This window comes from Schistocerca nitens, chromosome 4 (genome assembly GCF_023898315.1).
Source record: "Schistocerca nitens isolate TAMUIC-IGC-003100 chromosome 4, iqSchNite1.1, whole genome shotgun sequence".
Classification (NCBI taxonomy): domain Eukaryota; kingdom Metazoa; phylum Arthropoda; class Insecta; order Orthoptera; family Acrididae; genus Schistocerca; species Schistocerca nitens.
This window is the reverse complement of record NC_064617.1, coordinates 508,149,648-508,169,777: the sequence shown is the minus strand read 5'-3', so window position 1 is coordinate 508,169,777 and position 20,130 is coordinate 508,149,648. Positions and strand designations below refer to the sequence as shown.

Below are 20,130 nucleotides of genomic sequence, written 5' to 3'. Positions count from 1 at the left end.
CTGATGCTCAAGTAGTTCCAAAGCCTGTTGCAAACTAGGGTCAGGATATTTGAGAATTTATTCATGTATGTTAGGATCTGGCACATTCTGAGTAGTGGCATCCCTAATCATGACATCACTATAGTAATGTCCGCACTCACACTTAAATTTGCAGTAGTGTGTAAGCCTATGTAAATCTGCTACCCACTGTTTATTAGTGTGATTAGATTGCCCCACAAATGAAAGATTTTGTAATGCACAGCTGCCTCATTATCTGTTCATCATAGTACTTGTCTAGGGCAGCAGTTAGTTCATCATATGGAACATTTTCGTGGTGAATGGTAGAGAAAAGTTCGCAGGAGAGCTGGTAGATGGTTATTCCTACTGTACAAGAAAATAAAATTGGCTTGAACCTATGTTCAGTGTAAAGCACCTGCAGGTGGGTGTTGAGCTGTGTGCAATAGTTGAACCATTCCTCTTGCTGCTGGCTGTGGTGATGCTGCAGTTGGTGGAGGCAGTGGCACAGGGTTTGTTTGCACAATGAGCAATCTTGTCATCATTTCCATAAGTTGGTTCATCTGCTGCATTTGAAACTGAACAATATGTGTTACTGATAATTCTTTGTCGCCAGGAGGTTATCTGGTGAGTAATAGAATCAAATTGAAACACTTGTTGGTGTAGACTTTTCACCAGTGTTGGATCTGCCAGGGTAGAGGTTGAGGAATTAAATGGGTGCTCAGACAGAAAGCAAAAATAATTAGAAGTACAGTTAACTTGAGTGACGCTGGATTTACTTTACTTTAACACAGCAAGTCCAGTTATATTCTAGAAATCTGTTAATCAGAGCACAGTCATTGCAAACATCGCAGTAGAGGGAAACTACGAATAAGCTTGCTAATGCACTTGATCAAGGAACTCTGCTATCAAACTGGGTGGGATCGATGCGGTTTCTCTCTCATAACACCATATCAGTGGTGCTTCTAGGGTGTACAACAGGATGATTGGCGAGGCCATCTCAAGGTTAAGTGCCAATCTCAGGATGCGGTCTGCCTGGTGTATTGATAATGTACAACACCACACAAACCGCTGTGTCTTGTTTTATTTGATATCATTCTCCATCCTGCAATATGATAGGAAAATACTTGTTCACGCAGAGACCCATGTGCACCTGCCTCTACTTCTACATCCATACTGTGGAAACCATTGTGTCGTACATGCCAGAGACTACTTCTCTGTCTAAGAGTTATTAGGTATTTGATCACAGGTTCTTAAAACTTCATAAGTAAGCTTTCTCGGGGAACTTCGCGCTTATCTTCAAGTATCTGCCAGTTCAATTTCTTTAGCATCTCTGTGATGATCTCCTGCGGATCAAACCTGTGTGACCATTCATGCTGCCCTTCTATGTGTACTTTCAGTGTACCTTTTTAGTACTATTTGCTATGGGTCCCTCACAGTAGAGCAATGTTCTAGGATGTGTTGCATGAGTGGGTTTGTAAGCAATCTCCTTTTTAGGCTGTTGCATTTTCCTAATATTGTACCAATATATTGAAGTCTACCACCTACTTTAACTTTGTGATCTTTCAATTTCTTATCTCTACAAAGTGTTCTGCTCGGGTATTTGTATGAGATTACTAATTATAACTGTTACTCATTGATGTTGTAACATAGGACATTGTGTTTTGTTATATTATGACGTGCACAATTTGACATTTCTGAATATTTAAAACAAGTTTTCAATCTATGCACCATTTCGAAATCGTACCAGAGCTGACTGAATATTTGTGCAGCTTTTTTCAGCAGTACTTCATCATAGATAACTGTATCATCTGCGAAGAGTGTGAGATTACTATTAACTTTGTGTGCAAGGTCATTAATACACAACATGAACATTGTATGTCTCTGGGGCACACACAGTTATTTCTACATCTGTCAATATCTCTCCATGCCTGATAACATGTTGCATCCTCTCTACCAAAAAATCCTAAGTCCACTAACCAATTTCGCTGGACACCCCATACAATCATAGTTTTGATAATAAAAGTGAATATGGTACTGAGACAAATATTTTGGGAAATTAAGAAATACTACAGTGATTTGCTTGCCTTGATGCATGGCTTTCAGTATGTCATGTGAGACAAGTGCAAGTTGGGTTTCACTTTGTTGACATTTTCAAAATCTCTGCTTGTTGGCTTGGAAGAGGGCAGTCTGTTAAAGATACCTCATCATGTTTGAGCTCAGAGTACATTCTAAGATTCTGCAACAAATGGATGTCAATGGTACTGGACAGTAGTCACAGGGATCAGTTTTGCTATGTTCTTTCAGACAGTTGTGACCTGTGCATCCTTCCAACTACTGGGCATGGTTTTTTGTTTGAGGGATTTGTGGTAGATTATAATTAAGAGGGGCTAACTTAGCTGGAAATTTGGTATAGAATCATATAAGAAGTCCATTGGATGCTAGAGCTCTGTTCAGTTTAGTTTCTCTATGTTGCTCGTATTTGCCATGGTGGGAGAATTAAATCAGGTCAATATCCTAGCTCTGTTCAGTTTAGTTTCTCTATATTGCTCGTATTTGCTGTGGTGGGAGAATTAAATCAGGTCAATATCCCTCTGTTTTGCTTTGTGAAGGAATCAGTATTTCAATCAGTAGGTTACCATTGTGCAACCTTTCTAACTGATTTCAGTATACCTGCTGAGACCGAATACCCGCAAGCCAGTCTGTTGCAGCAAGGTAACTGTACTCCTGTGTTTTTGTTAGTTAGCTCTGAAAAGGACATTGTCTGAAAGCTTAGCAATGATTTGTCATGATTATGCACCTGTCTACAACTCAGTGCCTCAACTGTACTCAACTGACTTTTGCCTCAACTGCACAATGTGTGAACCTTTTGCCTCAACTGCACAATGTGTGAACCTTTTCTCCTTACATTATATAAACTGTGGAATAATGTTCAAATGCAGATAGATTTTCAGAATGAAACTTGTAAGTAGATGACAAATTCAATCACTTACCAGGCAGCAACCGGTAAGAGAGATTTTCTGAACAAAAGATTCCATTGTAGAGCAAAAAAATATGAATTGTTGGAAAAGTAGGGTGTTTCAATTAATGTTTTTAACTTATTCAAGTGTTCTACAAGGTATTGTAGGAGATAGCTACTGTAGAGATTTTCTGCGATAAAAGAAAAATTCAAGGTAGCATTTCTTGGGTGTGTCAACCTCCCATCACTCTTCTGACTGGTAAGATTATGGTCACTCATGATTTCCTTTTCTTTACTATCATCTTCATCTCAGAGTAGGAGTTGAACTCCCTCTTGCAGCATGGAAGTAATCCTCTGATGTCTGGTCATCCTGTCCCTTCTTATAGTCAGTAATTTTCAGATATTCCTTTTCTTGCTGATACTTTGCAGCAGCTCTTTCCTTTCTTGTCAGTCCACTTAATTTTCATGATCCATCTGCAATGACAAATCTCAAAAGGCTCAGTTCTGTTCTTTTCCGGTTTTGCCACAGTCCATGACTCATGCCCATATAGTGCTATGCTCTTGGCATAAATCATTGGAAATTTCTTTGTAAAATTGTTTCATAGTACTAGGTAGTTTTGGCGAGGGAAGCAGCTGAGTTCGGCATTTAATTTGTAAATGATCTGTTTCTTTTGCAGTTTGTAAAATTTGTGTGTTGACTGTTGCAGGTTAATTTCTGAAGAGCACTTTCTCAGTTCTGCCGTGTGGGATATTGTTCCACAATCATGTTGGCTGAGCCGAAATGCAATGTCTACAGATTATTGCCCCCTGATACGTAGCATGAGCCGCTTGCAAGATAGTCATTTAAGAATTGAGCAAATGGCTACAACAAGATGCCGACAACGTTACTTTCATTATTTGAAAGATCTCGGTACCTCGGCAGATATTGCAACATGTAAAGCTCTTTGCTCAGTTTTAAATAATTAATAGTTCACTGTGTGAAGTAAATTCAGGATAAGTGCAATTATTTTGTGAAATAATTTTTATTGTATATCATATTTTTGTAGGTTTTTAATAGTTTGTTTTATGGGCTGAAGCTACAGGTAATTCATGAACTTCAAGACACCTGTAGTAAAATGTACGCACATCATCATGTTACTGTAAGAAATTGTGGATAAGTGCTTGTAAAATAATTTTATATACTGCACGTTCTTTTAGAGGGACCAAATAGCTTTATAAATATATGGCAAATCGTTTTTGTACAAATCTTTTATATCTGTGTCTCATCAGCAGTGATGTAAAATGATCATGAAAGCATGTACCTGAGGATGATTTTAAAGTGTATTCTGTTACTTACAGATAATAAAATTATGTTTGTTACATAGTTGTAATTGACCTATTGCAATATCATTTCTTTTCTTATATTGTATACAGCCATGAACAGGTTTCTAAATAAGATTACCCAACATGGAAAGCATTTTTAATGAATTGAGGAGAAACACATTACTATACCATGTATATCTGGCAATATAGTCAGATTAAAATCACTTGTTAGTTGACATTTCAAGCCTTGGAACTGAACTCCTCCAATTGTCTCATTGTTACACATGAACTATGTGCTCTTACCAGTGTGCCACAACATGAAAGAACAGTGTTTCAGGTAGTGCAGCGCACTTGCGTAATCTGTTATTTTTATTACTTTCAAAAGAAAATTATAGGCTAGTAAGGGAAGTGAACCAGCAGCGTCATGTCTTCAGAAACGGAGCAAGGAAAAAAGTTCTCGGAAACAATCTATTTTCTTTCCGAAAGCATTCATTTTGTCATTATGTACATATTTATCACTGTTGTAGAGATTCACTATACTCTGACTACTTGTAGGTCTCAGTTTCAAATTGTTGATGGGGCCATGTGGTGACACAGATTTCTGCATGAAGTGAAGGACTACGTCTAGACTGAAAAGATGAGGCTACATGTCTGCCATTCCGTTATGACAGATTAGACTGACAACAAACGAAATTAAGTTGCACTTCCACTGGCAAAGTTGATGGAATTATTTTCTCAGATGATCATGCATGCCATGCCCTGATTATGAAATGAATTACAAAACATTTTTAAGGATAAGTTCCTGGTGTATTCGCGAGACAAAGAAATTGCTCAGTGCTATTGATAACAGCATGTTATTTTTGATGATATACTGAAACAAGTATAATTACACAAGCCCAAATTCCTGAATTACATTATTTATGAGGTACATAAATATGACTGTCATGTTACAAGACTGCCTTTGTATCCCTCTTACTATAACTCACTAAAACTTGTATAGATGCAGAGGAGAGGTATGTTACTAATAAAAATAAAAAGATGTGTTTACTTTAATGGAGTTAATTCTTTTTTATGATTAACCATTGTAATCAGTCTGTCTTGTTTTGAAATGGGTTGACATATTTCTGTTCATTATCACTCTAATTTTCAGAAGCTGAAATCAATGATTAGTTCCTTTACAGAATGATTGAGGATTATTCAATTACCCCATGCTTAGTGAGTTACCTGTTTCCAGACGCAATGAATTACTCCTCCAGTACATTTCAGTAACATTTTCCATATCTTGAAATACTGGTTCTTAGTTTTCGCTAGTAATAAACTTTAAAAAAAGGTATGAAACATAGGCAGAAAATGATATTTTTCTTGTACAAACATTTAATGTTACTGGACTTTGAAAAACAGATGCTTCACAGCAGGGAAAACATTACTGCAATAGACTGGAGGAGTGCTGTGGTGCACATAAACAAAACAGAAGTAGTACAGAATAATGAAAACCTGCCCAATGATGGTGTAACAGGGCTAAACACTACTTTCAACTGTTCACGTAGTATTGAAAATTAGCAATCGTGCACAGAATGATGTCTGCATGCTTCAGTTACAGAATTACAATGTTTCATCAAGGACAGTCATTTAAAAATACTTTTTCTTTTTGACAGTAATAAAACTTTCCTTTATATATGTATGATTACTTTAAAGTGACAGGGATAAGGGGCAATCTTACAACTTGATGTTTGTGCTGTTATTATATACTACAAACATGTTTGTCATTTCTAAATCTCAGTACTATGTTGTGTGTTACTATTAGTATTAGTCACAAAATTGAAAGGACACAGCCAGTTCCTTTCACAGTCGTTGTCCACTTTGGGTCCATTTTAAAGATGACACATTGAGTTGCAGATAGGCACAATGAAAAGCCTCTTACATATGAAACATTCTTCAGAAAAGGAAGGGTCCACACATTCACACAAGTAAGCACATATCACCCATGTGACTGCTGCCTCTGGCCACTCCAGTCAGACTGCAACTGAAACGCATTGAAATGGAGCTACAATCCAGAATGGGAAGGGGAAGGATAGCAGAGAATGGATGGGGGAAAAGGAATTGACACCGCCTGGCGGAGCATGCTGGGTCTAGCTGTGGCAAGGCAGGGCTGACAGTTGCAGTGTCGGGAGGCTGTGGGGAAAGGAGAGAAGGGAGGAAAAGGAGGAGTGGAATTGAGAGGAGCAGAGAAGGGGAAAACACTTATGAAAGTGCCAGCAGAGAGCAGTACACATAGAGAACGTGGGGAGGTGAATTGTGAAGAGGCGACAGGAGAGAGGGAGCTGAGACAGTTGGGTGGGGACATTATGCTACCATAGGTTGAGGCTGTTGCAATGTGGCCAGATGTAATGGTTGTGTGTCTGAGGTGTGCTTGCTTGTATGAATATGTGCATTTCTCTTTTTCTAAAAAAGTGTTTGGCTGAAAGCTTATATGTAACAGTCTTTTCATCGTGCCTGTCTGCAACACAAGGTGTCGCGTTTACAGTGAGTAGTAATGTATGCCTTTCATAATATTGTTGATATTCCAACCTGGACTTTACATTGTTTGATTTTGGCTAACAGCTTTTCTTTCATCCCACAACATGGTAATGTTTTCTTTTGTTACTTTTCTCTAAAACATTGCTCAATGTCCACACTTTCTCTTCTTTCCTGTGTTTTTTCTTTGCCTGTCAAGCCACACATGCTTAGTCACACTATGGTCTCATCAGTGCACGCAACACGGTTGCATAACTGTGTGGATTGTTGGTGTGTGTTAGTGAACCTGAAAGATCCCCTGCCACCCTCTTACCTTATCCGAACATGTACATTCTTCTGTATATCACTATTCTGCCCTATTTCCTCCACATTTTCTGTATGGATTTGTGTACATTTTGTATTTACTTTAATGTATTTTTGTGGGTATTTTCCTGTTATCCAGCTCCCCTCTCAACCACCTAACACTTCCATTTACCCATTTGCTATGTCACTTCCTGTTTCCCCAGTGCCATCCCTACCTCAATGGACCCCTGCTCCATCTTTCATGCATCACCCCTCCTCTATCTTTGTGCACTAGTTCAGAAAAGTATCCCTTTCCCTGACTAAAACCGAATCCCACATCATGTTCCCTAAACACTGCGCTAACGATGGAATCCCACACAGTGAGAGCCTAACCATAAAAATTCCTTTCTGAGTCCCACCCACCCTTTCACAATGACATTCTCCTTTTCTCATTCCACCATTCCTGATCCCTCAAAAACCTGGTTCTCCAAAAACACATCTTCATGGCACAGGCATCCTTGAAGCACCGCTGCTCTCTCTGCAAGATACTGCTGCCACGCAATCCCCACTACATACATCATGTCTCTGAAATTGAATTCTTTGCAATCCAACATCTAGAAGAGCATTCCAGGCACTACCTCTATAAGTCATCTGTCGTGATGACATCGTACTGCCACCTTGGGGCACCCCTATAAAATCCCTATCCTACTGACAATGTTCCTCTTTGTCAACCCCTCATAGAACCCATGCCCTTCTAGCTAATTTTTTTATCTGGCACATCCCCCTAAATGCCCTTACAAAAATCCACTAAATCAAGTGCCAAGACAATCCCGGAACACTGTTGTTAACCTTTCCACCAAAATTCTCAGCCCCACAGAAATTTAAGTCCTCCCCAGAGGCCTCATCTTCACCCCTACATCCAAATTTAATCATGTTGGACTTGTCAAAGACCTACTCTTCTCTTCCCGATCCCCGAAATGGAAACACTTCTTTGTCACAAATCCCTCCAACCAAAGCCAACCTAATACCAACATCGAAGCCTGCATCTCCCAATTCATACCCCCACCCACCTAACCACCCTGGTCACATTTCAGGAATTCCTTACCTCCGACTTGGCCTCACCATCCTTCCCCAGATCCCTTTCTAGGAACACCGGTCTTTCAGCAGAAGAAAAGAAGACAGCCACACACAACCTCAAAACAAATCCTGACCTCATCATCCTAGCTGCAGATAAAGATCCCACCACTTTTGTTACGAATTACAGTGACTACCTGGCAGAAGACCTCCATCAGTGGTCTGAAACTGCCACCTATAAACTCTCCCATAAATCCAACATAACCTCCAATCCCTGCTTAAAGCCTTAGGCCCTTCCCAGGTCCTCTCCCCTGATCCCATTTCCCTCATCACTCCTATGACACACACACACACACACACACACACACACACACACACACACACCTACATGCTCCGCAAAATCCACAAACCCAACAATCCTGGACACCCCCCCTGTAGCTATTAATTGTGCTCCCACTGAAGGAATTACGGCACTCATTGACTAATAGCTCCAACCTAGTGCTCAAAATCTATCCTCCCACATCAAAGGTACCAACCACTTCCTTCACCGACTCTCCACCATCCCCACCCCTTTATCTTCTGGCTCCCTAATTGTCAGTGTTGACACCACTTCCCTACACACCAACGTCTCTCATTCCGATGGCCATACCGCAATTGAACACTGCTTCTCCAATGTTATTCAAACTCAAAAACTACTCCGTCACTCCTCTTACAGCTTGTTGACTACATCGTAACACACAACTATTTCTACTTTGCAGGGGTGGTGTAAAGACAATCTGAAGCACAGCCGTGGGCACCTGCGTGGCACCCTCCTATGCCAACGTGTTTATTGGACTTCTAGCAGAAGCCTTCCAAGCCTCCTAAAACCCCAAATCCTGATGTGATTCAGATTCATTGATGACATCTTCTTGATCTGGGCACAGGGCTAGGAAGCCTCATTCCTTCACAATCCCAACACTTTCTCTCCCATCCACTTCACTTGCCCCTCCTCAGCTCAGTGTACCACTTTCCTGGATGTTGACTACCTCCTCTCCCATGGCTCCATCCACACCTCTGTCCACATTAAACCACCAACAGTTCCTGCATTTCGACAGCTGTCATCCCTTCCATCCCAAAAAATCCGTCCAATACAGCCTGGCACCCGGGGACAGCGTATCTGCAATGACTGGAGCTCTGTTGCACAGTATGCTGAAAGTCTCAAAAGGCCTTCACAGACAGACCTAGTCCACAGACAGATTCCCTGTGCCATATTCCCACCCCCCTCCCTCTCCAATCCTACCACAACCTACCAAATTAGTTACAAAGAAATGCACCCTTCATCACCCAGTACCACCCTGGACTTGAACAAGCAAATTACATCTTTCATCAGCTTTGATTACTGTATTTTACGGACTGTAAGATGCATTTTTTATAAAAAAAAATTGTCTCAAAAATTCAGGTGCATCTTACACTAAAAATTAGTACAAAAATGTCCATTGTTTGATTTAAATTTGCTGCCAGTCTTAAAAAAGGCCATATATTTGATGCCGCAGGAAACGAATCTCTATCTGGCAACATTGGATTCAACTGACAGCAGCAGTGGACCGATGCAACAAATGTGAGTTGCAGGATTCACAAGCTTGCTAACACTGTCTCCCATCCACCCCACAAGCACAGACCCAGAACACTGTCTAGCCTATAATGCGTAGTTGAAGTCTACTGTGGCAGTGAACTTGAATTGAAAGTGGTTTGTGTTATTGGTAACAGTACAGTATTTTTGTTAGTAGCTAGTTTCGTAATGGAAAAAAATAGAAGATATCCATATGATAGCTGTAAATTGAAAGTAATAGCATACGCAGAATTACATATAAACGGACCAGCTGAGTGGCATTTTGGCCCTCCACCAACAGAAAAAAATCATTCGTGATGGGTGGGCACATAAAGAAGAACAAACTGTTGAAGACTGAATGTGCGAATAGAGAACTGAATGCAAAATGACCAAAACTAGATGATGACATATTGAAATGGATTTAAGGCCAGCGTTGAAATGGCATTGGAATTAATACAAAAATTATTCAAATACACACTTGTAAGCTAGCGGTACAGTGGAACTTAACAGACTTTAAAGATAGAGTTGGTAAGCGCTACGGGTTTATGAAGCATCATGTGCTTAGCATGCAAACCAAAACCAAAAATCTCAGAAAATGCCACAAGACTGAAGAGAGAATATTATCTTTCCATTGCTTTATTATTCAACATTGAAAGAAAACTGGTGTAGAGATAAGCCAAATAGTGAATCCTCATTTGACGTTTCAAGTAACAGATCTGTTGTCATGAAAAGTGCTAAAACTTTAAAAACAAGTGGACATGAAAAACTCCTGTACACTGTTGCCCTTTCATGTTGTGCTGACGGTGCTAAACGTCATCCAGTCATCATTTTCAAGTGCAAAAGAATATCAGAAACTTCTGAAATACCACCAGGTGATGGTGTTCAGGTACATGGTGAGGGTTGTGTGAACGAGGCTAGTATGAAATTATGGATTAGCAGTGTGTGGGAGAGAAGGAAAGGTGCTTTATTAAAGCAGAGTTCTCTTCCTGTGCTAGATCAGTTTTGTAGTAATTCGAAAAAAAATCTGTGAATGAGAAGTTGAGACGGAAATATCACAGCTTGCTGTTATTCAGGAAGGACTTACTTCACAACTGCAGCCCCTTGATGTCTCGATAAATAAACCATTTAAAGTGTATGTGAGAGAAGAATGGAACAAATGGATGAAACCCATCATGAATTCGTGCCGAAGGTTTTTTTTAAAAGACCTACAATCAATGCTGGTGGATAAAATAATCATGGTTTATAGTGAGAGAAGACATAGTTAAATCTTTCAAGAAGTGCTGTGTAAGTAATGCTTTCAATGGCAGTGAAAACCATCTTACATATGAAGAAAAAAGTTCAGATGACGATTGTCAGGGATTTTAGAGGTCAGTTCGATTTTGTAGCTAAGAATTATTTTTTAGTCTGGCTTTGCAAACTAATAATGAAAAACGTTATTTTTTTAAAAAATTTCTTAGAAATTAGGTGCGTCTTATAGTCCATAAAATACGGTATCTATCATGATGCCCTGTAATTAGTGACAGGCCACCCAAGAATTTTCCTACCCCTCGTAAAGTGGTGTTCCATCGGCCACCCAAGAACTTTCCTACCCCTCATAAAGTGGTGTTCCATCGGCCACCCAACCTCCACAACATCCTAGCCCATCCTTATGCCACTCCACATCCAGACCTCTCACCACGCCCAGTCCACCCATCCAGCACTTCCTATTCCAGTCCTGTCACAGGCTTATCCTACACCATCAGAGGCAGTAATTTTATACACCATTTCTGCTGCAGTAGTTGTTCACTTTTTGTGTTGGTATGACTACCAACCATGAGGATAAATTGCCACTGCTGAACTAGGTTCAAGAGCAAAATGGACCACCCTGTTGCACAACATGCAGCTGTACATAAAATACTTGATATCAGTGGCTGCTTTACAACCCAGGCCATCTGGATCCTCCCCCCACCATCAGCTTTTCTGAACTGCAGAGCTAGGAGTTATCCTTAATATGCATTCTCCCCACTCGAAACACCCTGGCCTCAACCTACAGTTCCTGCCCAACTGTTGTTGCCCCCCCCCCCCTCCTGTCACCACCTCAATTCGCCTCCCCTCACCCTTATTGTGTGCTACTCTCTGGTAATGCACCTGCCAATGCCTTCCCCTTCTCTGCTCCTCTCCTTTCTGCTCTCCATTTTTCCACCTCCTCTCTCTCTCTCCCTCCCTCCCTCCCTCCCTCCCTCCCTCCCTCCCTCCCTCCCTCCCTCCCTCCCCCTCCACAGTCTCCTCACTTTGCACATATCAGCCTGTCCTACCACCTCTAGTCCCTGAATGCTCTGCCAGGTAGCACCCATTCCTCCCCCTCCGCTGCCCTGCTCCAGATTATTGCTCCTGTTCAGTGCATTTCTCTTTCAGTCTAGCTGGAGGTAGCGGTTGTGAATGTGAGACGTGCTTGCTCACGTAAATGTGTGTGTGTGTGTGTCTCTCTCTTTTCTGAGAAAGGCATTGGCAGAAAGCTTATATGTAACACTCTTTTCATAATGCCTGTCTGTAACTCAGCGCGTCCTCTTTATGGCGAGTAGTAATCTGTCTTTCTCATAATGTTGTTGACATTCCAACCTGGACATTCCATTGTTATTCCTACCTTTCTTTCCTTGAATCTTTGTGTGTTTGAGAATGTGTTCACTATTCTTGTTGATACAATTCATGTCACTTTGAGGGAAGTTATGGGCTACATACTATTTTAATGACAGTTTCTGTAGGACAAGCTACTACGTCTTTATGTTCTCAAGAGGCACTCCATTTTTGAATGAGAAATGCAGAAGGGTTTCGCACCACTCACTGAAATCTATGTATAGGTTTATTGGAATATTGATCAGGATGGAGAATTTTGCCATAGTCTTCTTCTATATCAGTGTCAATACTTTCTTCCTTTGCTTGCTCAAAAACTGTATTTGTTTCTGTGAGAGGTAATGAAGTGGCAATACACTAGTCTACTATTCGGGAGGAAGATGGTTCAGATAGCTTTTAGCCATCCGGTTTCAGGTTATTTGCACCTACTCTAACTTGTTTAAGATGAATGCTGGGATGATTCATATTAAGGGGCATGGGCAATTGTCTGCCCCAGTTTGAGCCCTTAGTCAAAAGCACCTCATAATACTATCAGATGCATGTGCTCTTGCTTTTCCTGCGTGAAATAACCAAAAGTGTAGCCTTAGCAGCCAGAGACAGTGATCACGTTTGTGCGAGTTGTGTTTGTGGGCATGCGTGTGCGATGTGTGTGTGTGTGTGTTTAATTTGGATGAAGGCCATTTTGGCTGAAAGCTTACTTGTTTGACATGCTTTTTTGTTGTGGCTATCTGCGACTCATCATCTCCGCTATATGGTGAGTAGCAATCTATCCTTTATCGTAATATTGTCAAAAGTAGTTCTGAAAAAGGTTTCAGCATATTGTTCACAATCCTTTTAGAAATTATGATTTGGTGGGAAAGGAATTTGGTCCAATAATTTTTGTTGACACTAATTACACACCACACTGCTGTTTCCACATCATACAGTGATTTATCTGATGAGAATTTTTAGAACTCCAACATTGATTGTTCTCTGAGTCCACATACCTTGATAAATGTAACCTACTTCATCAGAATAAAGAGCATTTCAGGATCAACCTCTTCATTTTGCACAGATTGCAATAGTCAGTTGAATTACTGATGTTGAGCTGGCGTCCCTGAATTGGTTGGCCAGTGCATTGCTTTGTGCCGTATTGATTTGGGTTTGTGCCCTGGTCTGTGAGCAGTGCTACTGACTCACTAGTCTGAAGTGATAATGGTGCAGTGATTTTCTTGGTCTTCTTTCCAGCACTGCTCCTACCAAATCAAGTTTAGCAAAAACTGCTAATGTCCAAGGAACAAGTCTGAGCATATACAACATGCAGCAACGCATGATTCGTCCTATTAGGTAGGTTGAGTGAGTAAGGCACCTAATCCCATCTTTTTGTTGGTGCCCAGATAGTGTGCACGTACCTTGATATTGCCATATCACCCCACTGATTTAACAGCTATAGTCTTGCAACGTTTACCTGATTCTTGTTTATAAAAAGCACTTGTCCGTGACGAATGTACTCTCATCACCCAGCTAAAGAATCAGTATACATGCTTTCCCTGGGGAGGGGGTTTACCGAGCTAAAGAATCAGTATACATGCTTTCCGTGGGGAGGGGGTTTATCAGAGGGGACAGATTTCTGCAACCTGTAATGCCCATAACTTTGGTGTACATGATCACTAAGAGCGTCAGTATATTTATCAAGAAAACACAACTTCCAGTTTTTCCCATCAGCCTTCCTTCTCCTAAATAACATGTTCTTTCAGGTGTACCTTAGAATATAGGAGCTGTTTAATAATTCAAGTATTTTTTCATCTGCATTCTGTTCTTCCTCAAATTCCCTGGAAGCTTCGAGTTCCATTTTCAAACCTTTTATGTAAAACAAGTTTATTCCCTCCTGATGTTATTCCTGATGATCACCTTCATTTCAGACTCCTAATCGTGAAAATATGTGTGATATTACATTGCTCTTTCCCTTCACATACATAATTTCTTTATTAAATTGTTGAAAATATAACGTCCATCTAGCTAAACTAGGATACCTCAGGTGGCACCTTTTCAAGAAACTAAGGGCTGTACAGTCCTTTACAATGATTGTGTGATGAATCTTTAAATATCCCTCAAATTTCTGAAAACTGCTGATGATGCCTCGTACTCAGAAATACAGTAATTATTTAATGCAGCAGAAAATATTTTGCTGGCAAAGGCCAGAAGTTGTGGAAGTTCCACCCTACCCACTCTTTATAGCTGGAAAACATACTGTCACTAACCAGTCCTGCTCACATCTGTCAATGTATAGAACAGTAAAGAGAACTCTGGGTAGCTCAGTATTCTGCTATTAACTAACTCAGCCTTCAATTCCTGAAATGTCCGTTCACACCCTTTGGCCAATTTAAAAAAAAAAAAACATCATTTTTAAATAATTTATTTAAATTTGAGTCATTAAAGTCTGTGTTGAAATGAAATGACAATAGAAGCCAAATGTGGATTACAACTGCTGCTTAGATACTGAGCTTGGGAATTCTTAAATTGTCCTTATGTTCCCCATTTTGGAAACCATACGGTCTTCACTAATTGCATGCATCAGAAAGAAAATCTCCTCTCTTATATATACACCATTTTCCAGTTTCAATTTCATGCTACCTGCCTGCACGGCCATTAGCACCCCCTGTAGCAGTTTACAGAGTTAGTACCTGAGGTGATTGGTCAGCAGTACATGGTCAACATAAAACTGTTATCTGGTTCATAATTCTGGACCCAACACTTGATCTGTAACATGAATAACTGCACCTATGGCAATGCCGAAACCAAATGGTACCACACCCTTATAGGAAGGCTGTGTATTTCAGAGATTCTGAAGCCAGCCAAATTTTCCACTATCAATGTTACATCAAGAGCAGACACAAATTTTGTTCCATGCAATTATTCATCAATGTCATCCACATAGTCAATTTCTTCTTCCTCAACTTTTTTCAGTTTTTGAGCATTTAAAACCAATCTCGTGCATCCATGATGCTTTGAAACAGCAACTAGCAGAATTATGTAATTCTTTTCAGTCATGCGGTATTTCATGTGATCAGTCTCTTTCCAGCTGCTTCCTTCTTAACTGAGGACTGTGAGACCATTTTGCCAAAATATTCGTGTGAGTGCTAATGTTTAATTTGCACTCAGGCTTTCACAATACCTGGATGGTCAGAAAATACGTACTGTGGTGCAGGAATATGCTCAAAAATGTCCAGTTCCTGTTCAAATGATACATGCTTGAATGAATTAATCCTACTTCCTAATTCCTTCTCTATTGAATGCTGTTTACCTCTGCTACCATTGTGTGACGCCTCAACATTTCTTCGAGTGGCTTCAGTGCACAATCCATGTAGATTTAAATTTTCATTGGCGATACATGGATCATGGCTGCCTTTTATAGCAGTAAAGAATTCAATAATATCCAGTGAAGTTATTAGCGAATGCGAATGTGAAATAATCTGGGTTAAGTTAAGTATCAAAGGTGGGTCAGATATGATAGTCGGATGCTTCTATAGACCACCTGCATCAGCAACCGTAGTAGTTGAGCGCCTCAGAGAGAACCTGCATAACGTCGTGAAGAAGTTTCGTGATCATACTATTGTAATAGGGGGAGACTTCAATCTACCAGGTATAGAATGGGATAGTCACACAATCAGAACTGGAGCCAGGGACAGAGACTCTTGTGACATTATCCTGACTGCCTTGTCCGAGAATTACTTCGAGCAGATAGTTAGAGAACCAACTCGTGAAGCTAACGTTTTAGACCTCATAGCAACAAATAGACCGGAACTTTTCGACTCCGTGAATGTAGAAGAGGGTATCAGTGATCATAAGTCAGTGGTTGCATCAATGACTACAAGTGTAATAAGAAATGCCAAGAAAGGAAGGAAAATATATTTGCTTAACAAGAGTGATAGGGCACAAATCGCAGAATATCTGAGTGACCACCATCAAACGTTCATTTCTGAGGAAGAGGATGTGGAACAAAAATGGAAAAAATTCAGAAACATCGTCCAGTACGCCTTAGATAAGTTCGTACCGACTAAGGTCCAAAGCGAGGGGAAAGATCCACCGTGGTATAACAATCATGTACGAAAGGTACTACGGAAACAAAGAAAGCTTCATCATAGGTTTAAGAGTAGTCGAATCATAGCTGATAAGGAAAAGCTGAACGAAGCGAAAAAGAGCGTAAAGAGAGCAATGAGAGAAGCATTCAACGAATTCGAACATAAAACATTGGCAAACAATCTAAACAAGAACCCTAAAAAGTTTTGGTCATATGTAAAATCGGTAAGCGGATCTAAATCCCCTATTCAGTCACTCGTTGACCACGATGGCACCGAAACAGAGGACGACCGAAGAAAGGCAGAAATACTGAATTCAGTGTTCCGAAACTGTTTCACTGCGGAAAATCGTAACACGGTCCCTGACTTCAGCCGTCGCACGGACGCCAAAATGGAAAATATTGAAATAAACGATATCGGAATTGAAAAACAACTGCTATCACTTAGTAGCGGAAAAGCATCCGGACCAGACGAGATACCCGTAAGATTCTACAGTGATTATGCTAAAGAACTTGCCCCCTTTCTATCAGCAATTTATCGTAGATCTCTGGAAGAACGTAAAGTACCTAGCGACTGGAAGAAAGCGCAGGTCGTTCCCATTTTCAAGAAGGGTCATAAATCAGATGCGAATAATTATAGGCCTATTTCGCTTACGTCAATCTGTTGTAGAATAATGGAACATGTTTTATGTTCTCGTATTATGACGTTCTTAGATAATACAAATCTCCTTCATCATAACCAACATGGATTCCGCAAACAGAGATCATGTGAAACTCAGCTCGCCCTATTTGTCCAAGAAATTCACAGTGCCGTAGACACTGGCGAGCAGATTGATGCCGTATTCCTGGACTTCAGGAAGGCATTTGATACGGTTCCGCACTTACGTTTAGTGAAAAAAATACGAGCTTACGGAATATCGGACCAGGTTTGTGATTGGATTCAGGATTTCCTAGAAGAAAGAACACAACATGTCATTCTTAACGGTTCAAAATCTGCAGATGTAGAGGTAATTTCGGGAGTACCGCAAGGAAGCGTGATAGGACCTTTATTGTTTACAATATACATAAATGACTTAGTTGACAACATCGGTAGCTCCGTGAGGCTATTTGCAGATGACACGGTTGTCTACAAGAAAGTAGCAACATCAGAAGACTCGTACGTACTCCAGGAAGACCTGCAGAGGATTAATGAATGGTGCAACAGCTGGCAGCTTTCCCTAAACGTAGATAAATGTAATATAATGCGCATACATAGGGGCAGAAATCCATTCCAGTACGATTATGCCATAGGTGGTAAATCATTGGAAGCGGTAACGACCGTAAAATACTTAGGAGTTACTATCCGGAGCGATCTGAAGTGGAATGATCACATAAAACAAATAGTGGGAAAAGCAGGCGCCAGGTTGAGATTCATAGGAAGAATTCTAAGAAAATGTGACTCATCGACGAAAGAAGTAGCTTACAAAACGCTTGTTCGTCCGATTCTTGAGTATTGCTCATCAGTATGGGACCCTTACCAGGTTGGATTAATAGAAGAGATAGACATGATCCAGCGAAAAGCAGCGCGATTCGTCATGGGGACATTTAGTCAGCGCGAGAGCGTTACGGAGATGCTGAACAAGCTCCAGTGGCGGACACTTCAAGAAAGGCGTTACGCAATACGGAGAGGTTTATTATCGAAATTACGAGAGAGCACATTCCGGGAAGAGATGGGCAACATATTACAACCGCCCACATATATCTCGCGTAATGATCACAACGAAAAGATCCGAGAAATTAGAGCAAATACGGAGACTTACAAGCAGTCGTTCTTCCCACGCACAATTCGTGAATGGAACAGGGAAGGGGGGATCAGATAGTGGTACAATAAGTACCCTCCGCCACACACCGTAAGATGGCTCGCGGAGTATAGATGTAGATGTAGATGTAGCTATAAAGTTATTTTCCCCAGTTGACATACACAAGCTACAACATTAAAAATCTACTTTACAGTAATGCTTGTATAAAAAAATCTGCACCAGGTAAAATTTAAATACTTTGGCCAGAGGTAATGAAAAACTGGTGTTCCACCATCTGTCCAGCTATCACCATTGTAAATTTCATACTTAATAGATTTTGAGGGCCACCATTGGCACCTAATATTGTTGCTGGCTTTTTAGTGGCATCATCTTTATCTGGAATTGATCATAAAAATTGTTGACAATGCCCATAATAACTGAGTCCCCTCCCCCCTCCCCCCCTTTCTAGATAAGCACGTACTTCAACTTCTCTGTTCCCAATCTTTATTGTAGGGCTCATTACAATCTCGCAGATTGCTTCTGCTTCTTCCTCCATGAATAATTAAGGGAGGCAGACTGAAATCTGATGATAAGAAGAGTATATTGTGTGGTATTTATAAAACACTCATACATCAGATATGGAGCCTTCGTAGACATTTTACTAGATGTGGGTTTCCCAGCATCAACATTTACTTAATTTAACCCTTAGCTTGGTAACTCAGCCTTTAATACATTGCCTCAATATTGACTCCCAACGGTATAAACATGTTAAATATGGCATACTGCAATGAGAACTTCATCATTATGTATTAATGTCACATCATTAGTAGTTACGAGACATTGTTTCAAAAATTCTCTGGTGCCCTCTCTACTGCAGTGGTCGTCAAACTGCAGGCCGCAAGACATTTATTAAACCTTTGAGATTGTACCTCATATTGCATAATGACTTTAAATGTACATAAATCACTGTTAATAATACTTTGACTGCCAGTCCAGTCAATTGATGGAACGATCCCTACAAGTGATGGGGGTTACAGTTTCTTCCACTTGTAACACGAAACCATGAACAGTAACATGAAACCATGAACATTGACAGGCTCGATCCATATTCATCCTGATGTGAAGGATATGTAGTTTCCAAAATAGCTCTTTGTTATAAGAAGTCAAGATGCTGGAGGGTGGCAGCTCTTCCTTCAGCACATAAAGAAACAAAAGACTTGGCTTCACATTGTCTTACAGACAGCAAAAGCTTACGTGAATTGGAGCAAGATTTTGTTGTCAGTTACTTTGTGCAGGAAGAAGTATGTCAATCTTCAAGTGAGTATTTTTTGGTATGATTTCGTAAAACATTTGTTGGAACATTGCATTGTTTTCTGATGTTTTCCCATTTTCTGAACCATTAAAACTCTTTTATTTGCTATTGGCAAACAGGAAAGACTGCAAGAAAAAGTCCCTACATGCCAGTGCAATGAGTGCAAAATAGCGATTTGCAAGAAGCTTTGTGTGTGTGTAAAAAAAAAAAAAATATATCCTGTATGAATGAAATGTTTCACAATTATATCTTTAACCCAGAAGTAGTAGTTTCAGGATTTCATAACAGGTTGGTATCTTGCCTACTGTTTTTACTAAAAGATAGCGAAAAACCACAGAAATAGGCAGTCTTCTTCTAAATGGTTTGGTTTACATGGCTTACAGTCACAGTATTGATCAGTTAATCATCTGTTCACTCGGATAACACAACACTTCATCAGGCACTTACAGTGTCACAACTTCGGTTGCTGAAAGTAGCAGCAATCAAATTACAGTTGCACAAAGTGTTCCAAATTGTGCTGACTTTTAACAGTCAGTACTAGGGAAACTGGTGGACAATTCATTGCACCGTTACTATTGCTTGTCTGTTGGGAGCTCATAACATCCTAATTTATGTAGGTCACCAATTAATAAGAAGATCAGTAGATACGCAGCCTGAAGA

General features: G+C 40.3%; 1 protein-coding gene across 2 annotated transcripts in view; it reads left to right on the top strand.

Annotated features, from left to right (window-relative positions):
- Window positions 1-5,308, top strand: part of LOC126251803 (ATPase family AAA domain-containing protein 5) — a 136,730-nt gene extending 131,422 nt beyond the window's left edge. For both annotated transcript variants that reach the window (XM_049952443.1, XM_049952442.1), the window contains one exon: window positions 3,661-5,308. In XM_049952443.1, coding sequence (XP_049808400.1) covers window positions 3,661-3,919 — 259 coding nt within the window. In that variant the 3' untranslated portion in view covers window positions 3,920-5,308. The remainder of the gene's footprint in view (window positions 1-3,660) is intronic.
- Window positions 5,309-20,130: the final 14,822 nt, after the last annotated feature.